Genomic DNA, 26,514 nt, shown 5'->3' with positions numbered 1-26,514 from the left:
CATGACCAACAAATTTCTGATTAGTGACATAAACTGTGAAATAGCAGAACGCCCACCCAAGCCTTTGGTTTCTCTTTTCTAGCCTGACTCTGCAAGCGATGGAAAGAGTCAGTCAGAGGTGTGCTTTTTTTTTTTTTTTTTTTCTTTAGGTCTGAACTGTGGTGGCATACTGTTTGTATATATTCTATACATGTATTTAATAGTGTTTAAATGGCTTAAGCAGTTAAGTAGGTCTGATATCCGAGAGAAAGGCAGTGCAATGAGCGAATGACTACGAAATGGTTCTGTAGTCCAGATTCAGTCTGTTTCATCTCTTTTCTAGTGACATCAATGGCAAACAGGGTGTGAATAGTCTGTGTGCTTATAGAGCTTCTGATGGTGTGTATTTGTTGGTGTTTACTACAGTATCTGTGCGTTTACACGCACACCAACATCCTCTTATTAAGGATAGTCATGTACTAGTAGTGCGTTCCATTTACCTCTCGAACTCTGAAGCCAGAGCTGGGAATGAGGTCACACCCGAGTTGAATGCGTTCCATTTAACAAGTCGGATTTTCACTGTGGGGTTTAGCTCTAGCCAGGTTAGCCATTGTTAGCAATACCAGTTGATAACTACGCATTGCGCTGTTATTTTGTGCATACAAACAGCGTAACAACATGTCCAAAGATAGAAGATGAACAGTAATGTGTGTACGACTGACAGGGTTTCCCCCAGAAAAGTTGTTAAGCCCGGTGGCAAGTGTGGCGAAATTCAGAATTAAAAAAAAAAAGCTATTAGACAGATTCCATAGAGCCCCATATTAAGTCCGGGCTAAAAGTTACCTCTAGAAGTTACCAGTTACCAGTATATTGCAAGCCACCAGGCTTGCAATATACTGGGGGACACCCTGACTGATTTACTGACACACAAATAAGTCAGAAGTGCTAATAAACTGTATGTTACTACAGCTTTCACTACTGTTGATGCCCGGAGCAGCCATGTTGGATTTTGAGCTCGGGGTACTATGAGGTTTTCCGACATCCCAATTCAGAAATCCGAGTTCAGGGGGGTCGCGTTTCCGACTTTGACCTCGGAAACTTCCAACCTCTGAGTACAAATGGAACGCACTATAAATTCATTGAGTTGGTGCAGGGTTTTCAGAAGCCTACTCTTATCCATGATCACAGAAAACATGAATCTGCTAGTTTGAATTTACTAGTTTCCGTTAGTTTTCATGAGCCCAGGCTAAATTTAGAATATTCAGTTAACATCTGTACAACAGGATCTCCTGTGGTGCACTTTATAGTGTCCATTGTTCAAACATGTCCTGGAGGCAAAACTGTTCTGCAAATTATCTCATTAGTTGAGGTAAACATACGTGGGTGTAGCCAGAGTGCCTAAAATTCCTGAGGGATCAAATCTGTTAACAATGTATGGATCATTGTATATTATATACAGTTTTTACATAAATACTTAAGTTAAACAATTGTTTATATTAAGGACACTTCAATTTGGCTTTTAAAGAATATTGACCAATATATGTACTGAACATTTGCAGTAATTTGCCAGTTTTCTGTGGTGTTCAAACTATTTAACGTTTCCAAATGACCTCAAACATATGTTTTGGCTATTTTAAACCATTTCCTTTTAACATATCCGCTAAAATCGATTGATATTAACTACTATGGAAACCAAGAAATGCCATAATTAGTTTTTTGTTTTTTTTTATATATATAAGCAACTGATTACCTCATTTAAATGTTGAAATTGAAATACCGCTTAATTTATAGCACTGCATTTTTAACTTTGAAATCTGTTTTTTAATACAAACAGATTTTTAATTCCTCTCTTTGTTTCCCAAGTGTTTAAAAAATTAAATCGTGGGTTCACAAATTAAAATAATTCCAGTGTGCGAGGTTCCAGTCCCTTATCGGAGTGTTTCTACCGTGGATCATGTGACTGACAGGAAGTAACCAGATAGGTCAGATTGATTCCTTCAAGCTTGACTCATTTTCGAGTCTGAATGTCACCGATGTCATTTAAAACAACCAGATTTTTTTTTTTTGTAGAATTTGAGTCGAGTTTTGTGAATAATGGACGCAGGTCAGACAAATGGTTTGATATTGTTACATAATATTAAAGTGCTACACATTCAGTGGTATTTCAATTTCAACATTAAGTATTCACTTCAGACTTATCTATTCTTATTTTAAATTCTAATTATGGCCTTTCTTTGCTTCCATATTAGCCTGTCCCTATATTGATCTCTAATAGCTAGTAAGTTAGCTAGTTCTCTAAGTCCAGTAACAATTTATATATGCTAATGTAGCCTACTGACTTCCTAAAAGCTTAAAATACAATATTCATTAATGAAAGAATAAGTAAGCTATTGATATTGCAATCAGTTTTTGTCTTTTCCAATCAGCTAATGAAGCCTTGTTATGCTAACGTACCCGGATAGTTTTGCCTCTGAGAAATATTTGTCAAACTAGACCTTGACGTGGATATTATGAGCGACAGTGTTATTCAGAAAACGGTGTGCGTGTAAACACACTCCACATCTCTTGTATTAAAGTAGAAGGTCCCAGTGCCAGTATTATGACTTTAGAAAATGAACTTAAGTTAGTGATACATGCCTGACATAGTCCAAATATGGGTTGAATACAAAAGTGTTACTGTGGTCGGGAAAGAGCAGATCTTTTTTTTTTTTTTTTTTTTACGGAACCCAAGGACCAATGGAGGTTCAGGTTCAGCCGCATAAAAATTGTTTTATTTTTCCAAACGTTTCTTTTTTTTGGTCCGATAAATTGCAAGCACTCAAAGCAACAGAAGAGACGGTATAGCTTGTTAAATAGAATATGCTCTTTGGGTCAGATCTTGAAAATATATTCCACCAGTAATAGAATTTGAGTCACTCACTGTAAATGCGGAACTGTCATGCAGTATAGTCTGTTTATACTATATATATATATATATATATATATATATATATATATATATATATATATATATTATATATATGATATTAGACTATTTTAGACTATTTTCCAGTAGTTGATAATGACAAATATGAGCTTCATATTTACATGTGGATGGCAAAATGGTAAGACAGTGTTCACACACAAGTAACTTATACAAAACATTGAACGGGCAAATTGTTTATTCCGCTGCTCTAATGTTCATCACCACGGTGGTGGTTATCATGATTTTGTGTATGTCCTTATCGAGATAATACAGCTTGCTGGCAAGCTCTGATTAGGTTGCATTAAAAAAAAAAAAAAAAAAGACTAAATTAAAAAACAATTTCATTATCAATAATGAATGCAAACCATTTTTTTTTTTTTTTTTTTTTTTTTTTTTTTTTACAAACATTCCCAGAGAATGAGTCCAATGATGTATTGTAAGTTCAGTGATCCCTTGTCTTTTCCTCTAGCACCATCTTCTGGTCAAACGTTTAATTTCCCATCGGCCTCAACTATACATTGTATTTAGTGCTAATTAGCAAAGGCTAGCATGCTAACCCCCTAAACTAAAGATGGTGGTCATGCCTGCTAAACATCAGCATGTTAACATATTAGCATTGAACTCAAAGCACCGCCTCGATAGAGCCACCGGTGTGGCTGTAGGCTCTTAGTCACGCTGGTATTGTCAAATATTATCATATAATCTCATCTTGCAAACACAGAAACACATTAACAAATATGTGGTAAAGTAAGTTCTGCGTGTCATGAAAAGTCAAGTCTAATGTTTAACTTCCAAGCACACAAATCCATGGTTGTTCATAGCATGTCACTTTGACACACAGTGTGTGACAGAGCAGACATGCCTTTTTAAAATTAGGCATTTGCTCCTAGAAGTTGTTTTGTGCTGACCTATCTGTCCCTGTATACCAGCGTCTGAATCGGTTCACCTCTGACCTAATGTTACAGGAAATCTTTGGCGTTAGATTTTCAGTGACTCATGGGAGCAGCCCTTGCGTAGTGCTCAACTCGAGAGCTGTGTGTTTGTGTGAGAAATGTTAACCCACTGACAGTGCTCACTTTTCTGTTTTTCTTCTCTCTGGTAATATGTGTCATAATAATGAGACCACCCAGAACAGTTTGAACGATGGACTGATGAAATATCACGCTGTAAGTTTGTTTGAGTTAGACGAGGGGGAGGGACTACAAACTGGTTGATGTTTTCATGTAAGATTTACATTTTTTTTAAAGACATCCAAGTATTTGTTCAAAACATGCAGTATATTTCCATTGTAGTCCTGCCGGACATGAACAACAGTCTTCTTGAGCATTTTTTTAGAGGAATGAAAATCAGCCATAAGCAATCTTCCTTGGGTATTTTTAATTTCTTAAGTATTTTTTTATTATTACAGTTTCATCTCTATGTCAAACCAATGTGAGCTGTACAGTTCCTGTTTTATCACCAAATCAAGTCCGGGTCACTTTGGGTTGAATATCTTAACACAGTAAGTGACCACTCTGCCTTGTTATGACTCCTTATTAGTAAATGGCAGGGTTGGTAATGTTGGAAAGTTAGCAAGATTTGAAAGTAGCATCTCCTCGGAGGTTTCTCTCTCTCTCTTTTCCCCTCTTTCATTGGTTCTTTCCAAGCGGACCGTTTTTACAGGATTCATTTAGTAGCTAACAGATGACCGATCTTTTTCAGAGCCTATAAGTTATTTATTGCTGTCGGGGTGTAAAGACCATTTCCAACAATATATAAAAAAAAGTGTACATCGGAAATAGTTACCAACCCTGCCTTAACATGCTGCTTTTGCCTTCACAAAGCCTTCTAATGTGTGCTAGCTGTAACGTTAGCTGACTATCCCAGTTGTCTGATGTCTGCCCATCACTCCATGCCTGCATTAAAAAAAAAAAAAAAAAAAAAGTGTTAATATAGAGTGTTTACCAGTGAGTACAGTAAAGACAAACTGCCATGTTGGAAGCCATATTAGACAGATATTTAACTATTATTACAGATTGTAGACAGATTGATGCCTTCCTCCACAACATATTCTTTTCATATTTTAAATAGTAACCAAACTCAGCTCTTTCCCCTGCTTCACATGTCCCACTGGTGGCCTCCGAGGGTTTAGTGCCTTGCTTCAGGGTTAAGGATAATGGTTAGGTTAGAGAGGGCACACGTTGGTCAGACCTCGCAGTGCATTTTGGTGAGTAACACTGAATGTAAACAGACCATTATACTTTCTTGTATGTCTAATTTTGCTTTACAACTGGCAATTCTTGTCCTGTAACCATCGGTAACCAATCTCTAAACACTTCAGACCAAAAAAAAGAAATCAAAAAAGCACTGCAGGAAGCGTGGCAGTTTTTAAAATTAGTTTTTTTTTCTCCATCTGCTTTGTTGTATTACACTCCAGTATTCAAATTTCATGGTATTTTGAAATCATTTCAGTCCTTTTCATAAATGCTATTAACCCTTGGCTTAACTTACATTGATGAAATTAGAGAGGTGTCCCGTGGTGTGCTACATGGATGAGCATGGACGGAGCGGTGCCAAACAGTGTGAGCAGGACAATCTGACAGCGGATAAGATGATCTTTGAGTGTGTCACGGGTCTGAAACAGATTTCCCTCTCTGCCTGGTTCTGTTCTTCAGTTGATGCCACCATGTTTGTCTGAACCAATTCCTGTCTGTCAGCATTAATAAATAAACATCAAATATGTTGAACAAGAAACAAAGAGGGGAAACTTGATTCAAATCAGCAATTGTGTGTGTGTGTGTGTGTGTGTGTGTGTGTGTGTGTGTGTGTGTGTGTGTGTGTGTGTGTGTGTGTGTGTGTGTGTGTGTGTGTGTGTGTGTGTGTGTGTGTGTGTGTGTGTGTGTGTGTGTGTGTGTGTGTGTGTGTGTGTGTGTGTGTGTGTGTGTGTGTGTGTGTGTGTGTGTGTGTGTGTGTGTGTAAGTGTAAGTGTAAGTAGTTTAACGTGTTGTCTACGTGTGAAAAATGTACAAATTAACGCATTGTTTGTGTGAGAAGTCACGTGTATTTGAACCGTTGGGCTTTCCATAAAGAAGCATGGTTGAACAACGCCAGAGAACAGAAGGCATGGAGTTTAACTGTAGGTGTACTTGGATTGGAAGGTAGATACTAGCTTAAAAAACACGTGATTGTTCCATAAAGTACTATAATAATATCTGCGAGTCAGGCAGCAAGACGCTCTGCTTCTGAACAAAACCGGCACGCAGCACAGACTCACCCAGTGGAGAATCTGAATTAGTGACAAACAGAAAAGGCTTTGATAAACATTTCAATTTTTTTAGTCTTTTTTTTTTTTTTTTTTTTTCCTAATCTTTGTTTTTTGTGAAAAATGTTAGATACATTGACATCTTAGGGCTTTGATCAGTTAATTAAATACCTTCTTTTTCTAATCTTTAACAATGTCATTGTATACCCTTATATGTATTTTAATTTAACTTTTCATGCAGCTGCAAACCTAATGGCATTCCCATCAGCTTCAGATGTGGTTTAATTACCCATTGTTAGCATGCTAACATGCTAAACTAAAGTGACCATGGTAAAATAGTTTTAGCAGTATACCTGCTAAAACAAGCATGTGTTAGCAAGTGTACACCCAATTATAAAACTACAAAAGAAGGCAGTCTTTACTTTCATAGGTCATATTTATTCATATGAAGTGCAGAATATAAATACAAAACATTTTTGAAACACATCTGGTAAAGTGACAAAGACCTGCTTCAGTCAAGTTTTGCTCATCAGAAAAGGTTTTGAAATGTACTTTTCTAGCTTTAGCTGCAGTTTGGAACTTCATTCTTTGAAACTCAGGTATATATGGTGTGTTGTAAGTAAACGTGATAATGATCAAAGATTCGTTATTCATTTCCGTATGATTTAGAACAACCCTCCAACTCCAACTGGAGTCCTCCAGCTGGAAGGGAACTACTCATTTGTCGCAAAAATAAATATAAAATTTGAGCAGGCATTGAAACGATGGCATAATGTTACAACGGATGACTCATGAGTACATATTTTACGAGTGCACTGCCATACGGTAACGTGTACGTTACATCCAATTAACCCAGACTGAGAAAATACTTCCTGTTAATTCCAGTTCAACTTTAGCAACGAGTAGATTTGACACCAGATAAGCATCATGCTATGGCAACAACACTGTCTAAACTAACTATATATTAGCATATTCAGATGCCACATAAATAAACAAAAATCTGACGAGGGTTAAACATGCACTCTGATACTCAAATTAATTAGCTGGGAACCTGTATCTTCCCGGATTAATTACAAGGGCCGTTATTAATAATTAGTTCAGTTTGCTGAGATTTCTACACTTCTGATGGCAGTAGTGAAGGAAGGCCTGCGTGTTGGGAGTATGTCCTGTAGAAGGCACTGGCAATCTTTCTCATACTATTGGAGATTGTACTGCAAGAGACATTCGAAGCTAACAAAAATGTTCTAAGATCCACAGATTTACAACATTAATTTCTATGAAAACAAATCTAGACAAGATGGAGAGATGAGAAAAGACTATGGGCAGCCATTGGAGAGACAGGCTGTAGTCCATTAATGACACGTGTGTTTTTGTGTGTGTGTGTGTGTGTGTGTGTGTGTGTCCGTCTGTGTGTGTGTTTTCAGTCATATGTGCACATGTGTGTGTTCAATCATCTATGTTAAACTGCATTTAAAAGGAAAGGGTCAGAATTTTTTGGGGGGATATTATGATATGAGTAGGTAATGGATATGTTTGTGTGTGCAATTTCAGTGTTTGACAATCACCTCTATGTTTCTGAAGACATCTGAAAAGGCAAATTGTGTGTGTGTGTGTGTGTGTGTGTGTGTGTGTGTGTGTGTGTGTGTGTGTGTGTGTGTGTGTGTGTGTGTGTGTGTCAGTCATCCACCCCTATGTTGCGGAACAGGTAGGACATGGACTCTCCGTTGTGGATGCGGCGGATGGCCTCCGACAGGATCATGCTGATGTCGACCGTTTTGATCTTTGGACACTGGAGCTTCTGGAGCTCATGGGGAATCGTGTTGGTCACCACCACCTGGAGGAGGAATACCAGATGTGAGTGGGTGGGTGGGGGGGGGGGGGGGTCATGCAGAACATAGCCTGGATCATTTTGCCTTGCAAAACTCTGTTGGTTTCGGGAAACAACAACAACAACACCAACAACAACAACCTTTGAGCTAGCAAGCTACACGCTGGAAATGGCAATTTTTTAAGAAAAATTGGACCGTGCAGCAAGGCAGCCCTGCTTTGTTCTTTCGGGTAATGACTGTAAAGATTTACAAAGAGTAGGTTTACGGCATTTCCTCTCTAACTGGGACGTTTTGGGATCGATTGGCATGGATTTGCTATGGACAAAATACACACAGCGATACACTGCTAAGAGCAAATGAGGTCTAACCATGTATCCAGCTAATTTAAACAGCTCACGTATTATACTTATATATTTAATATTGTACGTGGCGTTTTCACGAAAACAAGTTCCTTCCCGAGGCTATTTTGCAGAGCCACCGTCGCTGAGTCCGGAGCTTAGCGCCGCCCAAGACAACTGTTTTTTTTTTTTTTTTTTTTCTCCTATTCAGGGGTGGATGTGTAAGTATGACACCAGAATATTTCTCTCACACACACACACACACACACACACACCTCATCGATGGCCGACTCCTCTATGAACCGGGGGGCGTCGCAGGAGAGGAGGCCGTGTGTTGCCATGACGAAGATCTTGTAGGCCCCTCTTTCCTTCAGCGTCTCCGCTGCTGCCACAAAGCTGTCCACATCGTCGATGATGTCATCCTACGAGACAAAACGCAACCCGTATCAAACAAGTTGAAACCGTGTTCATTCACTCAGCCTGTAGAAGTAGCATGGCAGCCTCTAGTGACAACATGCCACCACCAACAATTGGGGCTTTTAGATTTTGTTTTTGTTTTTGAGAGTTGGGGTTGTTCCTTTATGACTTTCACTTGAGTCGGGTTTTTCCCCCTAAACATCTTCAGACAAATTTAATTCATTTTTAATTGAATTAACAGGAAATAACTAAATGATGCTCAATTTCAATTTAAAAACGTCGAGTATAGTGTGGATCTGACCAATCCCAGACCGAGCCACAGTCAGCGCAACTGTACGGCAGCACAGCAGTAAAACGATAACTGATGCCGTATCATCGGACAGACACTGGGTCTCGGTCAATCCTTTATCTGCCGTTTATTGTGCGCACGTGTGCTCGTGCCACGCCGACAACAGTCCAGCTGGCTCGTATGTAGCAACGGTCACAGCGGAGACTAATTAAAGCCACGGCAAAATACTGTAAAAGAAGAAGCTATTCTGCTGAGGTTTTCCCGGGGGAAGGCCAGACTGGATTCCCTCCACCTTTTGACAGAATGTCCGCCGGGTGTCGGCGCTCTGCCCTCCCGCAGCTTCCCCTCTGCTGCAGCCGCTGAGCCGCCTCCTTCCCCTTTCTTCTCACGCTTTACTGGGCTCTCTTTCTCATGGGGGGCCCTTGTTCAACAACCAGTGTGTTCAAACCAGTCAAACTGTATGCTCTCACCACTATGATGGCGATGCGTCCTCCTACATCTCCTACCACAGTAATGGGAGGCTTCTCTTTAGGGATCAACACTGGAAACACAAACAGAGTATTTAAGCTCCTATTGTCGAGAGGCAACGCGTCTCTATGCCATGGAATGTTATTTGCAGTGGCAGAGCAAAAGTCAGTGTGTGAGCATCTGTAGGTCAGGGTTCTCGCAGGTTTTAGTGAGTCAAATTTAAAGACCGCTTTAAGACATTTTAAGACCATAAAGATTGAGATTGAAGACCTACAAAACTGGCCAATCGGCAGAGTCTGCTGAAGGCATTTTGCGGCTAGCTTGTGTTTCTCCACTCTGGCGTGTGACTCCAGTGCCTTCACACCCAGAGTCCCTAATTGAATTATTTTTTTTACAAAGTTTGCAGCGAGCCTCGTGCCCGGAGCTGGGTACCGCTTGTAACTAGAGATGTTCCGATACCGGTACCAGTATCGGTATCGGTATCGGCTCCGATACTGCCTAAAACGCTGGTATCGGTAAGTACTGGAGTTTATGCACCGATCCGATACCACGTAATAAAGCCCTAAAGAAAATCTACGTTTAAGTAGTTTATTTATGTTCTTTTTCCGTTATAACTGACTGTCAAACTGGAGAATAAAAGAAAGTTCTGTGGCGTTCATTGTTTCACAAAGATAGAAATAATATCACATCCATACAGAGATAGTAGTATACAGCTGTTAAAACCTAATCAAATATATGACACACTGGTATCGGATCGGTACTCGGTATCGGGCGATACACAAGTTCAGGTATCGGATGGTATCGGGCCATCTCTACTTGTAACCAACAGCAGAAATCGCTGTGATCTAGCCACGTCTCGTTAAAAGTACACACGTAGGGCCTAGCCGAGCTTACAAACAAACTCGGAGGAGACGTGGACGTATTTTGCAGGCAGGTATTGCATTTATCACGGGATTTGTAGTTTTATCACCGCGTACGTACCAACACCAATATCCCCCAGAAAGAACCAACGTTCTGAGGGCAGCGTTCTGCTGGTTTTGTTACAGACTGTTAAGACTCTAGAGCTCCGCTTTGTAGGCTACCACTCCATACTTTTTCTTTCTGTGGCCAGCGTTTCTGGACATGAACAAGGGTAAAAACCTTTTTTAGACCGGACTACATGAAATTAAAGACCTCGGAGGAAAATCGGTCCGTTTTTAAGATGTTTTAAAAGGTCTTAAATTTAAAGTTCAGAATTTTAGACTTTTTAAGACCCTGCGGGAACCCTGGTATATCTACCTAAACATATTCTGTCACGAGGAAGTTACATGATATATTGTTGTCAGCGTGTGTGTGTGTGTGTGTGTGTGTTTATTACATGGTATCTCCATGCTGGGGTGAATGGCTCCGGTGGTCTTGACGGTGGGCGGCGAGTGGCGCCCGTCTACCTGGTCTGACTCCGCGTCCTGAGCTTCGCCGTGGATCACCGCTATACCCAGACGCAGTCGCTCGGCGAACGACTGAGCCCTGAACACCCAGACAGAGGTGAACTCAAGACACTACGGCTGTGTAATACACCAAGGGGCATAGTCAAACGAGAAATGCACGCCCCCAGTTTGGAGAAACAGACCGGAGTACTGACACGAAAGCTAAGCAATGTACTGCTGTGGACGGAGGCAGCAGCTAAACATATTTTAGAAACCTAAAAAAAGGCCCACCTAAAAAAAAAAAATAATAATTTCTGTTTAAGTGTACCCTATCTTTAAAATATTTTGACCGCTTACCTTGCCATCTGACCGCCTTGTACGACGGGGAACTAATGCTATTATATCGCTCTCTTCAATGCCACCAGACTTTGACAAAAAAAAAAAAAAAAAAACACGGTCATTTTACATTACAGCACCAAATGAGCTGCTGGTCTACTGCTGCCTCGATCGGTTAGTTAGTTAGGGTTATTGTGAGACTTTGGTGAAATAACCCTTTTAAAGCACTAAAGTCGCACAATAACACAAACTAACCGAGTGATCGAGGCAGCCGTAGACCAGCAACTCCCGTGTTCTGTGAGAGGAGTCTGGCGGCTTTGAAGAAAGCATTGATGGATCTCTATTGGAAAGGACTGTCTGACAGCAAGGTAAAGCGGTGAAGTATTCTAAATATAGCGTTTGCTTAAACCGCAATGGATTATTTATTTTTTTAGGTGGCTAAAGTCGGTTTTGCTGCCACCCCTGTCAACAGCAGTGAATACCCAAACCTTCCCTTTAACGTCCTCAGGGAAGGAATGGGTGGTGACAACAAAATGTACGATTAACGTATTAGCTAACAATATAATATGAGTTACAGCTCTGCTCTGTTGAAGGTGATTTCAAAACCAGCGAGTGAGGAGGAGGAGGAGGAGGCTACTGTACCTTTTGGCAGAGGCTGGGGATTTGGCCACAATCACAGCATTTCTATAGTCAGGGATCTGGAGGTACATGGGAAATAAAGACAGATTAAAGACTTTATTGATCCCAAATTGGGAAATGTCAGTGCTACAGCAGCAACATGTCAGACACACAGCACACATACACAATATACAAGAAATAATGAATAAGATAGAAGAAAAAATAAAGATAAAAAATACAAAAGAAAGAATGTACACACGTATATGCAAGTTGGTAATAAAAATGTACAACTACTTAAATATGTAAGTAAAATAAAATGTCAGTTTTGCACACAACGGACAGCTCACTTTAGTTCCGTTTTAATATGCAAGTCATGTGTTTTGTAGGATGTGTTCTGACCTCTTCCTGTATGTACTGCAGCAGGAAGGGGGAGGCTCTCAGGTTGTCCACTGGGATGTTGAAGAAGCCTTGAATCTCTTTCTGATGGAGGTCCATGGTGATCAGGTGGGTGAGACCTACACAAACACCGGCAGTTTGATAGTGTCAACGCCTGCACTTAACCATAGATTTGTATTTTACAACAATGTGTAAAATGTGTGCAATGATGGGACACTAGGGGTGTGTGGGGGAAGAATTCGAAAATTGTATGCATCGTGATTTCTTTTCTTTTTTTTTACAATGATTCACCTGATTATTTTCTTTTATACGGTAGCGCTGACGGAAACTACATCGCATAGGAAAAAAAAAAATTAAATAAAAACTTACGTACTTCTTCATTCATACATTCTTCATTCTTTTTAGAAAACAATTACTTGTGATATATTGTCTCTAGAATGCAATTTTTCAACTTTTGTTGTTATTAAAGAAGGAAAAAGAAAATTGCGATACTCAATACTAACCAATCACAAAACTTGTAGAATCACAATAAATGAAAATCGCAATACAAATACTGTAGATTTGGAACCTGTGTATGTATCGTGAAAGAATCAAATCGGGACAAAAAGCATAACGGTCCCAGCCCTAATGTAAACTCTTGTACTGTGCGTATTTTCTGTCTCCCCGTGAGGAATTCAAAGTAATGACAAAAAAACTGTTGGCGCGTCCATGTGATACAAGTCTTCCATAATCGCGTACCAACCCCCCCCCACCCCTCCTCCACATTCTTGTTTCTTGTAGCCAAGGAGGACACGGAGGATTAAATAAACATGACGGACTCTCCAGAAGAGGTCATTATCTTTGCTCGATTTTCTGCCCACAACTGCTTTAACAAACGCACTCTGCGTGTATGTCAAACGTTCTGCTAATAATATGCTACAATCTGGGTGCCCGGATAGCTCAGTCGGTAGAGAGGGCACCCATATAGCCACAGCGGGCCCAGGTTTCGACTCCGACCTGCTGCCCTTTGGTGCATGTCATTCCCCCTCTCTCTCTCTCTCTCTCTTTCATTTTTTTCAGCTGTCCTGTTAATAAAGGCCTAAAATGCCCTAAAGATAATCTTAAAAAATAAAATAAAAAAATTCAGCAATCTGTGATATTGTAAGCGAATAGAAACATACTGGAAATGTAGCGGAAACAGTATTCTGACTCTTCTCGTTTATCCTCTCCCACTTACCAGCTTTACACATCATAGAGGCAATCAGCTTGGAGACGATGGAGCCCCTCTTCCTCATCTTGCACTGCTTGCTGTAGGGGAAGTAGGGGAGGACGCCCGTGATGCTTCTGGCACAGGACGTCCTGCACGCGTACACCAGGATCAGCATCTCCATTATGGTGGTGTTCACATCCCTGATGCAGCCGAGCGATGGGAGAGAAAAGCCGCAGAGGGAGGGGAGAGGGGGCCCCAGCGGTGCCAAAATGTGAGGTTAGTGAGATGTTTCAGGGGTAAAACTGTGCTGATATGTTCAATTGGGTGCGTGTTCTTTCTTACTTGGACATTGTTTGGATCACAAAGACATCTTTGCCGCGCACCGACTCTTGGATCTGTACCCGCGTTTCTATGGAAACAAAATGGGACGTGAGAACGAGAGAGAAGCCAGAAAGCGCGCGCACATAAACACAGTCCCACGTCGCGCACACACTCCTATCTCATAACAAAGCCTGCGAGGCCCATCGGCTTCGTTAGAGGGCTATCACACTCTCTCTCTCTCACACACACACACACACACACACACACACACACACACACACACACACACACACACACACACACACACACACACACACACACACACACACACACACACACACACACACACACACACACACACACACACACACACACACACACACACACACACACACACCCCTCCCCCACTGTGGGAAATTGTAGATACTAGCGTTCCAAAAATGTGCCTCCCACAGAAAAGAGATTAGAAAACAAAATGCTATCTAGGCAGAGCCAAATGTCCAGCAGAAACAGTCAGAACTGATAGTTGATGCAAGCAGCCAAGAAACTTTGAATATTCGGGGTGTGGAATTTATTTTTGTACACATCTACTACTATTAAACACTTCAGTTAAACCAACACTGACTGTAGCACATGCATGATTTTGCCCATTACCAAAACATTTGCAAATTATACTGTACTGTAGGGCTGGGCAATATACAGTATCAATAGATATGAAATTACAAATATCAATATGACAGCAGTGTTGTCTTTTCCTAACGGGCTACATTACAGTAAAGTGATGTCATTTTATGAAGTTGTAGCTGTTCTATTATTTCCCTTTACCCACTTGGTCATTATATCCACATTACTGTTGATTACTTATCAAAAATTTCATTGTGTAAATATTTTGTGAAAGCACCAATAGTCAACCCTACCATATCGTCGCAATATCGTAATCAATACTGTAATAATACTGTGATATTTGATTTCCTCTATATCGCCCAGCTCTACACACCATACATTTATTTTAGACCGATTTGTCTACCCTTCAGACAGTTTTTAATTTCTCAGTATGCCACAGAAATAAGCTTGCCTGTACTTGACAATGTCTTGAGATCTGATGTGATCTACCACGCTAAATATTAGCTCTTCGTTTCGTCTCTCTTGCATCAACATCGTGTGATAAAGCAGGTGCAAGCAGCGACTGTTTTGGAAAGTGTTCCTGAGGAATTGGTCGTCTGTTGGCAAACACGTTGTACTGGCCAGCTATCAAATCCACAAAACAAACCATAAACACACATGGACATTGTAGAAAAGGTTAACCTTCAGTTTATTGGATAAGAATAGAGTGATTGTTTGTGTCATGCACATACAAGTAGAGCCGCAGATGTTAATCAATTAGTTTCCAGCCATTTTGTTTATATACCAGAGGCCTGTACTAAGAATCAAGATCAACATGCCCCCATGTGCTCGTAAAAGTCCAAACTACAGAATGGAGAGGAATGCACGGTCTCTGGACACGTACGAACATTAAACCACTAAATCTGCTGCATTTGAACAGCATATATAACGTTTTCTTATGTAACATTCTTAAATTTACTTTCTGCTTTACACAAAAGCAAACTTCCCTTTTAACCAAGGGGGTCTTGTTGGTCCGACTAACAGTCCAAAACCCAAAGACTTTCAGTTTGATATCATATAAATGATAAATGATTAATCGATTATCAAAATAGTTTCAAAATGAATTTGTCAATCGACTAATCAACTAATGGTTTTCAGCACTCTTTTTCACACAGTACTTTGCACCATATTAAATGGAATGAATTACAAAGGACTTCAAAACTTGATAGTCTCATCCTATTGGAGGATTTTAAACTTTTGATTTTAGAGATGTGTGTGTGTGATGCTGTTTGTAGGAGCTTATGTGTAACTGGTTGTTTTGTTGTGTGTCTCATCTTGGCTCTATTTCTTCTGCTGTACTCAGGTCTCTCTTGTAACTAACTGATTGTATAATAAGCAAATATGTATGCATGCACAGGGAGTCACTCATCATCTTACCTCTGTTAGCTTCCTGGTACACCTGCACCTTGCCAAGCTCCACCCCTAACCGCCTGACAGACAGACAGAGAGAGAGAGAGAGAGAGAGAGAGAGAGAGAGAGAGATTCAGCTTAGGTTTGCAAAGTCAGAAGAACTTAGTATGTTAGTATTTGTACTGAAAGAATGAATGCTTTTCTCAACAACAAGAGAACATACATTTCAAAAAAGGAAAATACACAATAATACGCTAAGTATAGACATGTATTTGTTGTGACATTGCTTCACTTGAGACAACCTGACCTGCTCACTCTGCAGTCAGGACATTTACACCCTGTTAACACGTGTTTTATTCATATCTGTCTCACACACGGGAGCATGGGATTTAGTGTCTCACAAGCCATGCCGACTGCTCTATTTGTTCTATAAACATGCACTCCCCTGTCCTTTTTGGAGTGCATTAATGTGCGTTTCAAGTACATTTTGCAGTTCATGAATGTTTTGATAGTGTGACAGGTTAAAGAAAATACACTCATAGCCTGTTTTTAAAGTTACAAAGTCTTAGTAAGTTCATTGTCTGTGAGGATCTTAAAATCTGTAATACGCTTAAAAAAAAGATCATACATTTAGGAGTACTAGTTCATAGGGATTGATTGAAATCATAAAATTGTGTTACACAAACAGTTCAAATCAGTCACATGTGTTAAAAGGGTTACAATTCTAAAAGAAATGTGTTAATATTATACTGTTTACTTTAGTTTTTAGTGTCTGATTTAAAAGTTAAAATGTTAATCTGTGATCTACAGAGTGGTCTTAATGTGATAGCCTGAGATGGATTGTTTGTCTCCGCCCAACTAACTGGGGAAAATTGCGCTATTTTCCTCATTATTATTAATATTATGATTATTTCTCCCCATTTTAGGGGCGTAACAAATTTCACATAACACAATGGAATATGGACTTTGTTGCAACTTATTATGCAACTACAATGCTATTTTAAGGCGGCTACAGATTAAGGTTAAAATTGTATTTTTATATGGAGATTCCAAGAATCACTGTGACCTTGACCTTTGAACTCCAAAATCGAATTAGCTCATTTATGAATCCAAGTGGACGTCTGTGCCAAATTCAAAGAAATTCCCTCCAGGGGTTCTCCCTCCAGGAGAATACATTTAAACGAATCTGCTACAGATAGAGGAACGCCCCAAAAACATGCCTTTTAGGGCCCATTCAGTCCAAAATAAGTGATCCGGCGATTTGCCGCAGGGTTGCGCGGCGGTGTGCGGGAGTGTCACTGAAACGACCAATTTGGGTGACATCCTGTTGTGGTCTCTAATGTAGCACAAGTAGTTCACAGTTACTGTTGACCGCACTTGAAGGCAGTTTCATTAACCGGAGAAAGAAAAAAAGACGAGCGAGAGACATTGAGCTGTTACACAAACTCCCGGGCCGTTCAGTGCTTGTGTTTTAAAACTTTATTGTGGCAGTGATAGAGGCAGTGAGCTTTCCTGTTTGCTGTACGGACTCTCACAGCGCCTCAAAACACACTGACAAGGCTGATCGCCGGTTACATGATCAGCCACTGCAGCGTGACGCAGGGTTGCATTTCTCCTAGAGCTGGGCGATTTGTTTCCCTAAAAAACTCTGCGATTATTTTATAAAAAACTCGATTTACGATTCGATTTCCCCCCCCTTCCATTTAAAACAAAATAACTGCGAAATGGAAATATATTTTAAAAATATATATTTATTGTATTTAATTAAAGTGCATCAACATAAACAAAATTGCAAAGGCAAACCCTTTCTCTAAGTGAAAAGACACTGTGTAGTGTGCAACAAAGATTGTTAAACATCCAAATTATTTATACTGTATTTGGATTAAAAAAAAAAATCTAAAAAACGATTTTTTGAAAATATGAATCGATTTGACCTACCAACTCGATTTTTAAATCAAATCGATTTTTTTCCCAGCCCTAATTTCTCCAAAAGTTGAGTCAGTCTCAACTTTTTGCCGCACGGCCGCTGTGTTTTGTTTTGTGTGTGTGTGTGTGTGTGTGTGTGTGTGTGTGTGTGTGTGTGTGTGTGTGTGTGTGTGTGTGTGTGTGTGTGTGTGTGTGTGTGTGTGTGTGTGTCCTGCGGCAAACCCCGTTGCAGCCTAAACGCACTACCCACCATTCAAAATGAATGGAAAGACTGCCCACGTACACCTCCAGCTAGGGCTGGGCGATAAAACAATAACGATATGTATCGCGATAGACACATAATCAATATCAATAGAAAATGCGGTCGATAAAACGTTCGATAACTTGTTTTTCTTCATCAGAAGAAACCAGAGGTTGTGAATCAAGTTTGGTTGCATGAACAAAGGCCCTCACTCTCTGGCAACCTAGCAACGTGGGGAGTGACACTCTAACAGCCAATCATGTAACAGTATCAAGTTTGGTTGCGCCACATCGCTGTCTCGTGTTCTTCAATAACAGAACCGGCGTGGAGTGGAAAGTGAGTGCCGCAGCGAGCGAGGAAATCGTTGATAAAACCATAGACAGTATAAAACAGGAAAAGTCAGTATGGCAGTTTTGGGGATTTTATAAGTCTGACCGTAGTCAGACCAATGTAAAATCAGACCGTCGTCCCCACCAACACTGGTACTACCATAAACTTGTTTTACCACTTTAGCCGCGCTCACACTTTGGAGCACAGCCGTATTCGCCATCAACGTCCAACAACATCTGCAGCTGCAACACGGCACAAGCAGCAGAGCACCATGGAGAGGTACTCTGCATCAGCGCCTTACTAAACACTACAAGCAGCAGAGCACCATGGAGAGGTACTCTGCATCAGCGCCTTACTAAACACTACAAGCAGCAGAGCACCATGGAGAGGTACTCTGCATCAGCGCCTTACTAAACACTACAAGCAGCAGAGCACCATGGAGAGGTACTCTGCATCAGCGCCTTACTAAACACTACAAGCAGCAGAGCACCATGGAGAGGTACTCTGCATCAGCGCCTTACTAAACACTACAAGCAGCAGAGCACCATGGAGAGGTACTCTGCATCAGCGCCTTACTAAACGCTACAAAGAAATAACGGAGGCAGACATGCTGAGCACTGTCCAGAAGCCAGGTTACCAACCTAGCACTAAACCTGCAGAAAATAGTTCCTTCTCAGGTTTCTTATATTTACTTTGCACTATTTTATGACACTTTATTAAGCATTTCTTACTTATTCTTTAATTTTGCACCTTAATGTTAAGAGATAATTGTTAAGTGTTCATTGTGATTTTAGACCTGTTTACATATGAATTATTTGAGTGTTTTCCATGGTTGTGTTGACATTTCTGCTTTTATAACTGAGGGGATTATAATCAGAGCAGGGTTAAGTTTAAAATAAAAATGTTTAAATTTAATATATTTTTCTCCTGGTCCTTATTTTAAATAGGTCATAAAAAATATCAATAATTATCGATATCGACCGATATGAAAAACTTATATCGTGATACAGTTTTCAACCATATCGCCCAGCCCTACCTCCAGCCACGGCTGTCTCCTGCGTGGATGCATAACAAACACTCTTTATCCCGCTGCTCTAGTCCCACTTGGGGAAATGACTATTGGCGCTAGTACCAGCTCTGCTCAGCTTGGCCGCGGTGCCTCGTCCTCCATTGCAGATTTATTACCGCCTCATGCGTGAGGCGAGCGTGGCTGGTCGTTGAAGCGACGCCGCAGGAAACTGCCGTGACCTAACGCGACACACACAGAACGTCAAAGCTGTGTTGTTTTTGATTCTCGGCATGTGGCTGTTGCCACCAAGTTGCCACAGCCAGAAGACACATTTTGTTTCAGAAGAAGCTGGAGGCAGCAAAAAAACACCGCTGGCTAAACTATTTAACTATTTAGTGTTCAGGACACCCCCGTCTGTCACTACCAAACCATGACTCAGTGAATAGTGACGATTCTCTCCGACCAGTATTGCTTTTTTGGTAAAAAAGTACCTGTTGGCAAGTACCAGGTACCTTTTTTCATAATGTAAAACCAAAAAAGGCGAGAAGAGTCTAGGCGAGTAAAGCAGGTACCAGGTAATGGAAAAATGCCATTTTTTTTAAGCTGGGTGAGCTGATCCAGGATTTCACTTATAGGGGAAGAACAGGTGAGGCTGAGGATTTGTTTAATGGTGAAGTTATGATTAAGTTTAAAGAGCTCCTTGCCAAATTTGACATTACTAACAATCACTTACATGTTTGCCATGCGTTTGCATTACAATTTAACTGGCTAATGCCTACATATATAACTCCAGTCGAACTACATAAATGTAACTAATATTAATATTCTAGACACATGTAGACACACACGTGTGGAGAAGATAAAAAGGACGCCGCTTCACTGCCTTTGGGAGTGCAGGGAGATAAGAGAGTTCTGGTGTGAGATATCACATGCAGTAGGTAGGATGATAGGCATACATTTACCTCTACAGCCGGAGTTGTTTATTCTAGGAATTTACTGTACAGTACTCACTCTGAAATCCTCTTTCCCAGCTCGCGGCTGGCGGGGTGCGAGTTGGCAGTGAAGATGACCAGGCCACCCTTGGTGTGATTCATGTCTTTGGGGTCTCGGCCGCTGTTTTCCCCACACTCAGGCAGTGGCTCCCTGGGCACCCACGCTGCGCTGAGCCCTTCCTACAGTGGAGAGAGAGGGGAGGGGAGGGGAAGAGAAAGGAGGGGGGCAAGTACTTCCTTTTAAAAAAAATATAAAAAAAATTGTGTCAACTCTCGTAACTCAAGTAGAGGAGGAACAGTCTCAGTTAGTCCCCGAAGACTTACAAAAAGCCACCGAACAGAATTTGTTTTCTTCCTAAAAGCAGCTTTTTCAGATTAAAGCATAATCAATACTTAAATAGCTTGATTTCCTCATGACATACAATCATGAAAGTTAACAATAGAGATGTTCCGATACCGATACCAGTATCGGTATCGGCTCCGATACTGCCAAAAACGCTGGTATCGGTATCGGGAAGTACTGGAGTTTATGCACCGATCCAATACCACGTAATAAAGCCCTAAAGAAAATCTACATTAAAGTAGTTTATTTATGTTCTTTTTCCGTTATAACTGACTGTCAAACTGGAGAATAAAAGAAAGTTCTACGGCATTCATTGTTTGTGTTTGTTCATGTTTCACAAAGAGTTTAACCTGAGCCAGACCGACAACAAAGATAGAAATCATATCACATCCATACAGGGATAGTAGTATACAGCTGTTAAAACATAATAAAATATATGACACACTGGCAGTGAAGGTCAGGGGCCTCGACGGACCAGACCCGGGCAGCAGACGCTGGCTCTGGGGACGTGGAACGTCACCTCTCTGTGGGGGAAGGAGCCGGAACTGGTGCGGGAGGTGGAGCGCTACCGGTTAGATCTGGTGGGGCTTACCTCTACGCACAGTCTTGGTTCTGGAACCATACTCCTGGATAGGGGTTGGACTCTTTTCTTCTCCGGAGTTGCCCAGGGTGTGAGGCGCCGGGCGGGTGTGGGGATACTCACAAGTCCCCGGCTGGAGCCCGCTGTGTTGGAGTTTACCCCAGTGGACGAGAGGGTCGCCTCCCCACGCCTGGGGTTGTGGGGGAAAACTCTGACTGTTGTTTGTGCATATGCACCAAACAGGAGTTCGGAGTATTCGGCCTTCTTGGAGACCTTGACTGGAGTCCTGCATGGGGCTCCAGTGGGGACTCCATTGTTCTGCTGGGGGACTTCAACGCACACGTGGGCAATGATGGAGACACCTGAGAGGCGTGATTGGGAGGAACGGCCTCCCTGATCTAAACCAGAGTGGTTGTTTGTTGTTGGACTTCTGTGCTAGTCATGGATTGTCTATAACGAACACCATGTTCGAACATAGGGATGCTCATAAGTGTACCTGGTACCAGAGCACCCTAGGCCAAGGTCAATGATCGATTTCATAATCGTTTCATCTGATCTGAGGCCGTATGTTTTGGACACGGGTGAAGAGAGGGGCAGAGCTGTCAACCGATCACCATCTGGTGGTGAGTTGGGTCAGAGGGTGGGGAAGACTCTGGACAGACCTGGTAAGCCCAAACGTGTAGTGCGGGTAAATTGGGAACGTCTGGAGGAGGCCCCTGTCCAACAGACTTTCAACTCACACCTCCGGCGGAGCTTTTCGTGCATCCCTGTGGAGGCTGGGGGCATTGAACCCGAGTGGACAATGTTCAAAGTTTCCATTGCTGAAGCTGCAGCGAGGAGCTGTGGTCTTAGGGTCTTAGGTGCCTCAAGGGGCGGTAACCCACCGAACACCGTGGTGGACAACGGTGGTCAGGGAAGCCGTCCGACTGAAGAAGGAGTCTTTCCGGGATATGTTATCCCGGAGGACTCGGAGGCAGTTGCAGGGTACCGAAAGGGCTGCAGCCTCTGCCGTGAAAGAGGCAAAGCAGCGGGTGTGGGAGAAGTTTGAGAAGACATGGAGAAGGACTTTCGGTCGGCACCAAAGTGCTTCTGGAAAACTGTTCGCCACCTCAGGAGGGGGAGCGGGGAACCATCCAAGCTGTGTACAGTAAGGATGGGACACTGTTGACCTCAACTGAGGAGGTAATAGGGCGGTGGAAGGAGCACTTTGCAGAACTCCTGAATCCGACTAATACGCCCTATGTTAGAGGCAGAGCTGGAGGATAATGGGGGATTGTCGCCGATTTCCCAGGCGGAAGTCACTGATGTAGTCAAACAACTACACAGTGGCAAAGCCCCGGGGATTGATGAGATCCGTCCAGAAATGCTCAAGGCTCTGGGTGTGGAGGGGCTGTCCTGGTTGACACGCCTTTTCAACATTGCGTGGAAGTCTGGGACGGTGCCAAAGGAGTGGCAGACTGGGGTGGTGGTTCCCCTTTTTAAAAAGGGGGACCAGAGGGTGTGTGCCAATTATAGGGGTATCACACTTCTCAGCCTCCCTGGTAAAGTCTACTCCAAGGTGCTGGAAAGGAGGGTTCGGCCAATAGTCGAACCTCGGGTTGAGGAGGAACAATGCGGATTCCGCCCTGGTCGTGGAACAACGGACCAGCTCTTCACTCGCAAGGATCCTGGAGGGAGCCTGGGAGTATGCCCAACCGGGTCTACATGTGTTTTGTGGATTTGGAGAAGGCGTATGACCGGGTCCCCCGGGAGATACTGTGGGAGGTGCTGCGGGAGTATGGGGTGGGGGGTCTCTTCTCAGGGCCATCCAATCTCTGTACAACCAAACGAGAGCTGTGTCCGGGTTCTCGGTAGTAAGTCGGACTCTTTTCAGGTGACTGCGCTTTGTCACCAATCCTGTTTGTAGTATTTATGGACAGGATATCGAGGCGAGTCGGGTGGGGAGGGGTTGCAGTTTGGTGGGCTGGGGATCTCATCGCTGCTCTTTGCAGATGATGTGGTCCTGATGGCATCATCGGCCTGCGACCTTCAGCACTCACTGGATCGGTTCGCAACCGAGTGTGAAGCGGTTGGGATGAGGATCAGCACCTCTAAATCTGAGGCCATGGTTCTCAGCAGGAAACCGATGGAATGCCTTCTCCAGGTAGGGAATGAGTCCTTACCCCAAGTGAAGGAGTTCAAGTATCTTGGGGTTGTGTTCGCGAAAGTGAGGGGACAATGGAGCGGGAGATTGGTCGGAGAATCGGGGGTGCTCTATATTGCATTCAATCTATCGCACCGTTAGGACGAAAAGAGCTTAGCCAGAAGGCAAAGCTCTCGATCTACCGGTCGTTTTAGTTCCTACCCTCACCTATGGTCATGAAGGCTGGGTCATGACCGAAAGAAAGATCCAGGGTACAAGCGGCTGAAATGGGTTTCCTCAGGAGGGTGGCTGGCGTCTCCCTTAGAGATGGGGTGAGAAGCTCACTCATCCGTGAGGAGCTCGGAGAGCCGCTGCTCTTTGCGTCGAAAAGGAGCCAGTTGAGGTGGTTCGGGCATCTGGTAAGGATCCCTAGGGAGGTGTTCCAGGCACGTCCAGCTGGGAGGAGGCCTCGGGAAGACCCAGGACTAGGTGAGGGATTATATCTCCAACCTGGCCTGGGAACTCAGGATCCCCAGTCGGAGCTGGTTAATGTTGCTCGGGGAAAGGGAAGTTTGGGGTCCCCTGCTGGAGCTGCTCCCCGCCGACCCGACAACGGATAAGCGGGAAATGGATGGATGGATGGATGACACACTGGTATCGGATCGGTACTCTGTATCGGCCGATACGCAAGTTCAGGTATCGGAATCAGTATCGGGAATCAAAAAAGTGGTATCGGGCCATCTCTAGTTAACAAGTGTATAAAACACTACTGCCAACCATCCTTGATTGACTAGTGTCTGTCTGTCTTTTTTAATTTGCATTCAGACTGATGGTTGGCCATCGGAAGTTTCCTTCTTGGCACAAACTGCAGCATAACAACGTTCCAAGTGCCTCTGAATGTGACTCAGTTATTCATGAACTTCCTGCGAACTCCAAGGACTTATTTTCCTGCAACACTGAAGCAGCTGCAAACCTCTCATTTTCAATCAAGTGTGAATCCAACAAATTTCTCAATCTTTGAAGAAACTCTGCCTTATTTTAAATTGACAGTTACTAATATTTTGTGTGCCTCTTCTAAATCCAGGAGAGGAGAAGATGGCTTTCCTCTTTTGAAAAAGTTGATAAAACTCCAAAGCTAGTAAGACCAAATGTGCAGACTTTGCAATAGTTAGGTTCAACTTCCTATTAAAAGTCGCTTGACAAATACTGTAGATGCCCACTCAAAGCATTCACAGGGTAGTTAATGAGCTTTCACTGTGAAAGGCCACTGTAGCAGCCTTCCACCTTAAACAGTACTATTCAAATCTACTTTTATATTCATGTGCTATTGTAGTGACGATTTGACTATGTGCTTTTATTTTAACTTACTTTGGATCTTATTATTATACATTGTTTTACTTTATAAGAATGCCTGAGCATGGTAAGTGTTTGGTAGATTACAGTTTGGAGTGTCTACAGGAGGTTTTGCTTGTACATACCTTTTTATATACAGTCTATAGAACATACACTTGAGAGGATATTGGAACAAATAACACAGAGCAAACAAAAGGCTGGTTTGTCAACATATATGTAACCATGCGCGACCTACAATTACTGGAAGGGTAATTCAATTATATTACATTAAATATGTATCTTAGCATTGCGAATTCTCTTTAAGGGGGTCAGCGGCGTTTAATGGGCTAACTCGTGATTTTAAAAAGGAGGTAGAAATCGTTCATCAACAGTCACGATATTAGCTTCATCATGTTGCTAAGCTAGCAGGACAACAGGATTTTGCCGTTTGCGTTGCCCTGTGTTATTCGAGAATGAATGTGTTAATAAGTGCAACCGTGTGTTGAAATTGTAGTTGCAAAAAAATGCCGTTAGACAATAAGTTTAAAATAACCTCTGCGAATATTAAATGTTTGGCTTTAATATTATGAAATAACGTTAGCTAACTGTAACACACAAGTACTAACGCGATAGCTCACAGTAATCTTGCCATGGCAAAGCTCTTGAATGCGCGAATTGATTTTCCATGCATTAGAAAGCAAGTCTTTCTATGTAGCAAGTAGAGAATCAAACAACGACTATTAAATTAAACCAAGCACAATAATAGCCCTCACCAGTTTGCGTGTTAGGTCCGGTTACAGTCTGCAACCAACAGTATTTGAATATACAAGCCTCTCTTTCCAACCTGTTCCTTTCAGTCCGACTGCTAGCGATGTTCAGTTTTGATGGACGCGCAGCTCGACCAATCACATGCTAGGAAATGGAAGAAGGCCGCTTGTAAGATGCATTCAAGTGCTCTTTTTAAACCCGTAAATTATACTATTTTTCACAGAAAAGTAATTCACTATTGTCAGTAGGCCTACAGATTTCAGTGAGGTCCAAGTACTGGTGGAAGAAGTATTCAGATCCTTTACTGAAGTAACAGTAGTAATACCACACTGTTAAAATATTCTGTCCTGCATTGAAAATGTTAGCCTACTTAAGTAAAAATATTTAAGCGTAATCAAGAAAATGTATTAAAAGTAAAAGTACTCAATGCAGAAAAATCAATCAACTGTTTAATTGGCTAATCATTTCAGCTGGACTGGTAGGCCTGTATATTGTTGGGTAGTTTAACTTATAATAAAACATCATATTTTATAAACTACTCACTACGGTATTTCAAATTAGTTCCACTGTTACGCGGAGATTTGCTAGTTTGCCCAATTTCTGAATATTCGGAACCTTCTGATGTTTCGTTTCATAAGAAAAGGCACCCAAAAAAAGAAAGCAGTGCTATGCAACAAAGTGTTTTGTTTAATGGATGTTTTTTTTTTCCTTCTTTTCTTGTTACATGTTTAAGCTGATGTGCTGACTGTGATAATGTACTTACCTACAACTCGGTATAACAATATGCAATAGTAGATGCATATTCCAGCCACTGGTTTATCTTAAAATGGGCACAAAAAGACAAATGTTTTTTTTACTTATCATTGCTCATTCTCTCAGTGCCTCAATAGTTCCAATAACGACGAGGCTAAACACTGAAAGTCTTCACAGGAGGTGCACGCTTTGTGACAGGCCACTTGAGGGCAGTGTTTGATTTTCTGAATCCTTCACACAACAGCCCTATTTCAAGTTCATGTTAAATGAAGTGACTCTCGTGTGGTTTTGTGTGTGTTCGCCTGATAAGCAT

At 41.9% G+C, this 26,514-nt stretch overlaps 1 protein-coding gene across 3 annotated transcripts; it reads right to left on the bottom strand.

Annotated features, from left to right (window-relative positions):
* Positions 1-4,363: 4,363 nt before the first annotated feature.
* LOC114569377 (phosphoribosyl pyrophosphate synthase-associated protein 2) lies at positions 4,364-25,597 on the bottom strand. 3 transcript variants are annotated; one of them, XR_003694400.1, is made up of 13 exons: positions 25,454-25,597; positions 20,323-20,483; positions 15,833-15,885; positions 13,814-13,880; positions 13,499-13,671; positions 12,286-12,401; positions 11,911-11,966; positions 10,884-11,032; positions 9,529-9,599; positions 8,628-8,774; positions 7,873-8,019; positions 5,435-5,633; positions 4,364-4,839 (listed from the first exon to the last, which is right to left on the bottom strand). XR_003694400.1 is itself a non-coding variant. In XM_028599192.1 (12 exons), exons 2-12 carry the CDS (start codon positions 20,403-20,405, stop codon positions 5,595-5,597), a joined length of 1,101 nt encoding a protein of 366 aa, XP_028454993.1. In that variant the 5' UTR covers positions 20,406-20,483; positions 25,454-25,597; the 3' UTR covers positions 5,432-5,594. The 3 variants fall into 3 exon arrangements, 2 of the variants coding, with proteins under 2 accessions (XP_028454993.1, XP_028454994.1); XM_028599192.1 differs by lacking the exon at positions 4,364-4,839 and having other exon boundaries at positions 5,432-5,633; XM_028599193.1 differs by lacking the exons at positions 4,364-4,839; positions 5,435-5,633 and having other exon boundaries at positions 6,603-8,019.
* Between the last annotated feature and the right edge of the window lie 917 nt (positions 25,598-26,514).

This window comes from Perca flavescens, chromosome 15, assembly GCF_004354835.1.
Source record: "Perca flavescens isolate YP-PL-M2 chromosome 15, PFLA_1.0, whole genome shotgun sequence".
NCBI lineage: Eukaryota > Metazoa > Chordata > Actinopteri > Perciformes > Percidae > Perca > Perca flavescens.
Note: the sequence above shows the minus strand (reverse complement) of the source record. Positions and strands in the feature narration are given on the sequence as shown.

Excerpts from the sequence above, each read along its gene's own strand:
- LOC114569377 (XM_028599192.1), bottom strand. The coding sequence starts at position 20,405 with ATGAATCACACCAAGGGTGGCCTGGTCATCTTCACTGCCAACTCGCAC. Across the intron at positions 15,886-20,322 it reads CTGGGAAAGAGGATTTCAGA|GCGGTTAGGGGTGGAGCTTG; the intron begins GTGAGTACTGTA and ends TCTGTCTGTCAG. Across the intron at positions 11,967-12,285 it reads TGCAGTACATACAGGAAGAG|ATCCCTGACTATAGAAATGC; the intron begins GTCAGAACACAT and ends ATGTACCTCCAG.